This window comes from Oncorhynchus mykiss, chromosome 10 (genome assembly GCF_057628025.1).
Source record: "Oncorhynchus mykiss isolate SJ-2025 chromosome 10, ASM5762802v1, whole genome shotgun sequence".
In the NCBI taxonomy this organism is placed as follows: Eukaryota; Metazoa; Chordata; class Actinopteri; order Salmoniformes; family Salmonidae; genus Oncorhynchus; species Oncorhynchus mykiss.
In genome coordinates, this window is record NC_143031.1 from 36,381,872 (window position 1) to 36,390,336 (window position 8,465).

At 41.8% G+C, this 8,465-nt stretch overlaps 1 protein-coding gene across 11 annotated transcripts; it reads left to right on the forward strand.

Annotated features, from left to right (window-relative positions):
• Nucleotides 1-35: 35 nt before the first annotated feature.
• fam76b (family with sequence similarity 76 member B) lies at nucleotides 36-8,246 on the forward strand. 11 transcript variants are annotated; one of them, XM_021618276.3, is made up of 10 exons: nucleotides 36-489; nucleotides 1,434-1,498; nucleotides 1,624-1,678; nucleotides 1,776-1,931; nucleotides 2,035-2,222; nucleotides 2,459-2,509; nucleotides 2,612-2,764; nucleotides 3,001-3,136; nucleotides 4,344-4,445; nucleotides 6,527-8,246. In XM_021618276.3, exons 1-10 carry the CDS (start codon nucleotides 403-405, stop codon nucleotides 6,614-6,616), a joined length of 1,083 nt encoding a protein of 360 aa, XP_021473951.2. In that variant the 5' UTR covers nucleotides 36-402; the 3' UTR covers nucleotides 6,617-8,246. The 11 variants fall into 11 exon arrangements, with proteins under 11 accessions (XP_021473951.2, XP_021473952.2, XP_021473953.2 ...); XM_021618277.3 differs by having other exon boundaries at nucleotides 2,612-2,740; XM_021618278.3 differs by having other exon boundaries at nucleotides 2,612-2,740; nucleotides 3,004-3,136.
• Nucleotides 8,247-8,465: the final 219 nt, after the last annotated feature.

Consider the following 8,465-nt stretch of genomic DNA (forward strand, 5'->3'; position numbering starts at 1 on the left):
TGATGTGTCATGATTGGCTTCTCTTTCTTTCTTCTGTCGTTGGCCGCATCCGGTTTGAATGACGACGCTGCGGATACAAAAAAAGAGAAAGGGAAAATAGGAATAGCTAGCTAAGAACAGCGAAAAAACTATTTACATTTGACTCTTGTTTATACATTTTGCGGATGCTAGATCAGTATTTTTGACTACCTATGTCAAGTAACTTATGTTAGCTAGCCAACGGAGAGAGATGATAGATATTTAGCTGTTTATTTAGCATTAGTTTAGCTATTATTGGCTAGCTACAGGCTTAGTTAGCTAACGTTGTCAAACAATTTCCTTGGTAGCTAACACATTGTCTGGGTGACTAGCTATTTCACTCTATTTGTTTTTATCTTTGACTTTTTCTTGATCTTGGTGATAATGGCAACATCGGCCCTGTACGCGTGTACGAAGTGTAACCAGCGGTATCCTTTCGAAGAACTGTCGCAGGGACAGCAACTGTGCAAGGTTTGGACTGGAAGTGTTTGGGCGATAGCTAGCTAGTTAACTAGCACCACATTTTGCAATATGAATAGATTACAAAGCAACTGCTACAGGCTCATATGCATTTCGACTGCTCCCTGGATGTTTAATTATAAGGTCTCTGGCCACATTCAGCACTTCTCGCAAGCGATGGCTTTGATGGTAGATTATGTAACAACTAACTATTATCCTTGCAGCCTGTCTGGGACGCAAATGGCCACCTTGTTAGATAATGTCACACGCAGGACGATATAATTTATTCGCGAAATGTTTTTTCTATTCATGCAGTCTGCTGGATGTAGCAGACAAAATAACGTCAGATGAACATTTGGTTAACTAGCTAGCTAGATCTTTTCACATTACGTCTCCCATGACCTGTTCATTTCACATTTGTTTACACTTCATGCGCTTTACAAATAATACAAATTTGATTTATCATCGATGTAGCCACAGCGTCAGTGTCTTTAACCTACCGGCAGCTACGAAATTGAATTCTAGGAGGCACAGTGTAGCATCCCTCTTCGCCCAGTAGTGTAGGCTATATTCCACATAAATTCTTCATGCAATGGCAAAAATCAAGTTGAAATTTGTGGCAAATTATCACATTTTTGTATTCATGCGGGTGCGTTGGAAATGCATATTTCACATTGCCATAATAAGCATACCACACACATACTGGGCAGAAGGCTTGAAAACCTGTGTCTGAATAAAAGGTAAGAACACTATTCCATGCATGGTTAATTGTTGTAAACAAATGCATAACACTAAATAACGCCATACAAAGGGGTTTTGACATTTGGGACAAACCAAACTCGCCAAACTCTGTGATTTAGATTTGAGTGAATTCTTAAAATGTTATGTCCTACATTGTATCTGTTTGCGTTTATTTTTAAGCAAATGGCCTTGAACTGCTTTGTTTTTGTCAACAGGAGTGTCGCATCGCTCATCCCATCGTCAAGTGTACATACTGCAGATCAGAGTTTCAGCAGGAGAGGCGAGTTTGCTCCATCACCTTTACTGTTTATGGTATTGTTATTCCAAAGGCATCACCATGTAATATAGTGATAACATTGGTTCCAGGATGTTGATGCGATTTCTTTTTCACGTTCTCTATTCCAGCAAAACAAACACAATTTGCAAGAAATGTGCCCAGAATGTAAAGCAGTTTGGGACGGTAAGTTTTGACTTTAATTGACGCCTCTGTTATAATTTTACAACATGTATTGACTTCGTTATGGTTATGTTCGCCAAATCTTCTGTTCCCCACTCAGCCTAAACCCTGCCAGTATTGTAACATCATTGCTGCTTTCATTGGAACAAAGTGTCAGCGTTGCACTAACTCAGAGAAGAAGTATGGCCCTCCACAGACCTGTGAGCAGTGCAAACAACAGTGTGCATTTGACCGCAAGGAAGAGGGTAGGAGGAAGGTAGTCACGCACACCCGCTGCATTGATACCCGAACACACTTTGTCCAGCACTCATGGGATTGCGTATTTACCATTTTCCACTGTCCTGTGTGTGTGTTGTCAGGTGGATGGGAAGCTGCTGTGCTGGCTATGCACTCTGTCCTACCGCCGTGTGCTGCAGAAGACCAAGGAGCAAAGGAAAGGCTTCAGCTCCTCCCACTCCAACTCCTCGCTCAATGAGAAGGACCACCACTCCAGGCAGCAGCAGCATCATCAACACCACCAGCAGCACAGACACAGCAGCTCACATAAGTAGGCCATGGTGCCACAGCCCTATCCTCTTAACTGTTAGGCCATTACTTCCTCTGTGATGCGGTTCTTCTGCAGGTCTCTACTCTGTCACAATACTGTATATCTATTGTACTGAACGGGCACTTTTGGAAAGATGTTGTGGTCTCTGAGTAATGATGCATGTGTCAGATATTTGAAGGAACATGTTGAAAAAATCTCTGATAACTTGGTGTTTGTTCTTTATTGTCTTTTTGTAGACTCAGTGGGAGCCTAAGTCCAGAGCTGGAGCAGGGACTGTGGAAGCAGAGGTAAGACTGACCCCCTCCCGTCTTGATTGACTGTTATGACAAGTCTTTTTGCCTAGTTATACAACTTAGTTAAACTATGATATACTCTGGGACACTTTACAGGTCTGATGGAGAGCCTCAGTGGCTAAAGTTGTGTGTTGGTTCTCCCCTCAGCCATAAATCGTCTTCGATCCAGAAGGAGACCCCAAAGAAGAAGCCAAAACTGGATGTGAAGCCATCCAACGGGGACAGGTACGAGAGGAGTTTCAATCACATGTAAGGAGTTACAAGCCAGCTCTAACTTTTGAAGTAAACACGGAAAACATCCAGTAGGTTCCTACTGACACTTTTTTGACCTCCATTGTTCTAACACACATCTCTGTGATAGATGCTATCAAGGTGTGTTGGAGCAGGTAATGGTACAAAGTGGGTCAGTGTGAAAGATCTGAGTTAAGGTACTTTCCTTTTTCTGACAACTTTTCTTCCCTGCTCTCTGTCCTCTCTCCCATCAGTAGTTCCATTACCCAATCTATGGATTCTGGAGGAACGGACAACTTTATTCTGATCAGCCAGCTGAAAGAGGAAGTGATGTCATTAAAGAGAATGCTTCAACAGAGGGATCAGACAATACTGGAGAAGGACCGAAAGGTACACACCTAATTGTATCGTCACAGTAATTCATGCCCCTAAACGACCACTGCTGAGACGGGCTGCTCCCAGGTGGTAATGGTAGGCAACAACACATCTGCCACGCTGTTCCTCAACACGGGGAACCCTCAGAGGTGTGTGCTTAGTCCCCTCCTGTACTTCCTGTTCACCCACGACTGCGTGGCCAAGCATGACTCCAACATCATTAAGTTTGCTGACGACACAACGGTGGTAGGCCTGATCACTGACAATGATGAGACAGCCTATAGGGAGGAGGTCCAAGACCAGGCAGTGTGGTGCCAGGACAACAACCTCTCCCTCAATGTGAGCAAGACAAAGGAGCCAATCGTGGACTACAGGAAAAGGAGGGCCGAACACACCCCCATTCGCATCAACGGGGCTGTAGTGGAGTGGGTCGAGAGCTTCAAATTCCTTGGTGTCCACATCACCAACAAACTATCATGGTACTAATATAGTTGTGAAGAGGGCATGACAAAGCCTATTCCCCCATTTGGCATGGGTCCTCAAAGTTCTACAGCTGCATCATCGAGAGCATCTTGACCCGTTGCATCACTGCCTGGTATGGCAACTGCTTGGCATTTGACCGTAGGGTGCTACAGAGGGTAGTGCGTATGGCCCAGTACATCGCTGGGGCCAAGCTTCCTGCCATCCAGGACCTATATACTAGGCGGTGTCAGAGGAAGGCCTCAATTATCAGACTCCTGCCACCCAAGTCATAGACTGTTGTCTCTGCTACCGCACGGCAAGCGGTACTGGAGCGCCAAGTCTAGGACCAAAAGGCTCCATAACAGCTTATACCCCCAAGCATGACTATTTGCATTGTTTTTACACTGCTGTTACTCACTGTTTATTATCTATGCATAGTCACTTTACCCCTACCTACATGTAGAAATGACCATGACTAACCTGTACCCCCGCACATTGATTCAGTATCCCATTTCATATTGCCTCGTTATTGTTACTTTAGTTGATCTAGTAAATATTTTCTTAACCAACAACGCAGTTAAGAAAATCTAGTTAAGGGTTTGTCAGTAAGCATTTCACAGTAAGGCCTACTACACCTGTTGTGTTCGGCACATGTGACATACGATTTGATTTGACAAACTATCCGTTTTGCTATCTTCAATGTGACTTCTGGTCATGTTGTATTCACCAGATCGTCTCCCTCTTTGTTTTGTACTTCCAGCTCACAGAACTCAAGGCAGACTTCCAGTACCAGGAATCTAACATGAGGGTTAAGATGAACAACATGGAGAAGGTGCACAAAGAGGCCATGGAACAGCAACAGGTAGAGTAAAAATTACCATACAGACATGAAAAAACAAGACATCTTGTGGGCCCCTAGCTAGGTTTCCATCCAATTGGCAACACAGTTTCATGTGAATATTCTAAAATCTGCATAAAAGTAATACGCACAATTTCCCATCCAAGATGTTTCCATCAAATTGACTTGTTGGTCATAAAAGGCAGTGCGTGATGACGTAGTGCACGTAAAAATACCTTTTGTGGTTAAATTCCCATGTACCGAATAAATATACAAGTTAAATGGGTATCCATTGCATTTTTAACTCTACTGATCGTTTTCTCTCAACATTTTGCACTCTATAGTGAATGTGCCCACTCTGGTATTGGCACGTGTACTCTAGCCAACAGCTTGCAGATACAGTGCAGGTATAGCCTACATGATTTGTTATAGACAAAAGAGCAAGATCATTTTTATTTGTCAAATAGTAAGACTCTTGACATTTTATTGGAGAGGAGCATGAAGCTCATCACCGTGCACTTTCACCACCCTGTGACGTTCATCATAACTTATTTCATCGGTAGCCTAATAAACTGCATGCTTTCCTGAGTTGTTGTGGGAGGACCTCATATTGCAACATACCTGTTGCTTCTCAAGCACATGGGATTCAAACAACTTTCCTAACAAGTTAGACACAGTAGGATGAACCATACCTTCAGAAAGTATTCATACCCCTTATTCCACATTGTTGTTACAGCCTGAATTCAAAATGGATTATATATATATATATATTTTTGTGTTATATTCAGACAATGTCAAAGACGATAGACTCACCTTCATGGCATACAGCTTCCCTTCATCGTGACCACTGTTCTTTCTGACCAGAAACACTTTCCCATAGGCTACACAGAGAGGAAAGATTGGGAAAGTTTATCACATTTGATTGTAGCCCCTAACACCCATTCTACCACCCACCACATTTACAATCTTAACTTTTCATTCTAAATGTTCCACACAAAAAAAAAACAGAAATATAGTTATCCAGGTCTCCAATGATACTATGGCGCTATCCCGAGTGGTGCAGTGGTCTAAGGCACTGCATCTCAGTACGAGGCGTCCCTACAGTCCCTAGTTTCGAATCCAGGCTGCATCTCTGCCCAGCTTGGCAAGAGTGGCCAAAAAGGTGTTTAGCATCCCCAGTGGCTCTGCAAGTGTGGAGAGGATATTCTCAGCTGCTGGCCTGCTCTCCACGCATCATCACATGAGCATGAAGCCACAGACTGGCGTAACTCGTTTTTTAATAAGATTTTTTAAAATGTGTATTTCATTCTAAGTAAGTCACAACCTATATGCACAATTTATAGATTCATTATTTAATACAACAATATTTGTCCCTACCAGCCTATTATGTCGCACTCGCAAATGCTTCACAATGTATTATTTTGTAGGCTATAGCCTTGAAATAATATGGCTTTTAAAAATTCATTTTAGTTCCTCCTTAGGCTCCCTGTCTGGCTACTGGCCTATTTAGTGTTTAAATGCTGTTTAATGACATTTAGTCTATTTGAAATGTTAGCTTCTTTTCATGTTTATTCAAATACTTTTCATTAAAATCCACATGGTTTGGTTGCAATACTTACAAACCAATTGGTCTAGGTGGTCACAAAAATAGATGGGTTTTGGTTAAATTGCGATTTGAATGGAGGGAATTTGGAGCGCCAGTTTGTTTTTCTGTGAGCGTGGCGTGGTTTTTAGGGAAAGACCTGGAGCACCGGCGTGGTGCACCACTCAATGAGTGGGATTTCCAACCGCTCAACTCCCCTCACATGCTCTGGTGGGGAACAGAGACTAGTAATTTAATAAAAATGTGATACACATATTGCACACAGTGAGCCCATGTGACTTGTTAAGCACATTTTGCCATAGCAAAAGGGTTGAATACTTTTGACTAAAGACTAAATTTAATCCCTTTTTTAAAATTCAGGCTGTAACACAACAAAGATGTGGAGAAAGTCGAGGGGTGTGAACACTTTCTGAAGGCACTATAATCAAACGCTCCTAGCTTGTGGTAAAGGCTTTCATTAAACATAGATGGTCACATACTCACTTATTTTCTTTTACTACAGGCCAAAAACCGGGAGCTGCTGAAACAAGTGGCCGCCCTCTCAAAGGGCAAGAAGTTTGACAGGACAGGGAGTTCACTGCTGTTACCGTAACGACAAGCCCACCCAACCACGGCTCAGTGGCTTCATTGTTTTAACACTGAAAGCCTGATGCCATTCTACCTTTCCCTCCCTCCTTCCTGTGTTTTCTCAATCATTTTGATCTTTTCAGTTATGTTATTCGTTGGAAAACAAGTGACCATGCTATACATGGAAATCCTCTTTCATGTTGGCATGAAAATAAGGACGCATCCTCAATTTCAACATGTTTTAAATGTTCTAACCCTGAGTTTTACTCTGCCACTGGATGTGATGTGACTGTGGATGAGGAGAGAGCCTCGTTAACACTGCCCGGGTCCAGCAGCATGTTTTGCGCAAGGTGGATACGATTCTGTCAACATCACAGATCCCACTTGATTTTTTACGGATGTCATGCAATTTTATTTATTCAATTACATTTTGTAGCTTTTGGTCTTTTTCTCACCACATACTCAGCGCATTGCCCAGGTTTGGGAAATGTTTTTTCTTCAACAGCAACTTTCTCGTAACATATTAATTATATTTTTCTAAATGGACGTAATTATGGAAGAGAAACTCCTCCTTATTGGAGACCCTTCTCAACTTACTATGTATGCAAATGTCAAAAGGGTCACTGACAACAGCATTGCTGGCCAGTAGCAGAGACCTCTAGACATTAAAGTCCAAAAACCATCAACTCTATGAGAGATTTTTAAACTTTGTTTTGTAGAGACACTTTCAGGCTGCCCTCTTTCTCACTGTGACAGCTGTAGTGCTTTGCTGTTTTTCTGTAGTGGAACGATTTGTAATACTGCATGACTTACTGACATACAAGTTAGCATTGTGGTCTCCTGTACTATAATATAGGGTTTATCAAATTGGGTTTCACGGGCCCCTTGGGAGGTAATGCATGAGGTCTGCGGCCAGATCTCAAAATAACAGTTTTTGTTTTAAATTTTAAAAGAAAATCATGAATATTACTAACAGATGAATTATTAAATTAGGTTTGTTGAAGGGATCCGTGGATTAAGTTTAGAGGGTATAATTCAATATTATTCATCTACAGTTTGTTCTTAACTTTGGAATGGCCCTGGGAGGCTCACAGGGGTATTGGTATCCACAGTACTCCACCAGTTATCTATTTTTCAACTCATTACTTCTCACCCTCTCACCCTAGAAAATGCAGAACATGAATGCACTGTAATTAAAGTTCTCTCTGCCTTGTAGAAAATTGTGTACAATTGCAGGACATTAGCTTGTAGGGTATTAGCTTGTATGCTACTTCTTCTCACTGGAGTTGCATTCTGGTTAAGAGGGGGTCCCTGATGAATTTGGTATGACGAGTCCCCGGCCCCCAAAAGTTGAACCCCTGCTGTAATGTACTTTTTCAGCCTTTAAAAAAAATAATGTGTTTTTTATACGTGTAAAGGTATTACAGGGATCAGCCTATGTATTTAAAATGTGTAACTTGTATCGGTTTTAGTGAGTGTGTGTGTCAGGTAAGGCTGGTTAATTATATAAATACATCTGTAGAATACGCTTTTTAAAGGAACGTACCGTTTCAGCTCTGCACCAAACTGAGCTGGTTTCATACTGTGGCGTACTGATCACTTTTGTACTTTTTCCAAACCCAATGTTTCAAAAATATTAAATCTGGTTAAACATACGTAGTGTTTTTATTTTACTACCATTATCTCAAGGAGTGGCTCTTCTTTACTATTGGGCCTTTGTAGCAATCCTTTATAATAGTGTCAACCCCACACAAACCCCATTCTAGCCTGGATTTTGCGTGTACTTTTTCCTCTTCCACCAGAGCTGGGGTTTTTGTCAACTGCTATTCCATGTTTAACCACTAGGGAGCACTCGTTAATTTGCTTTACTCTAT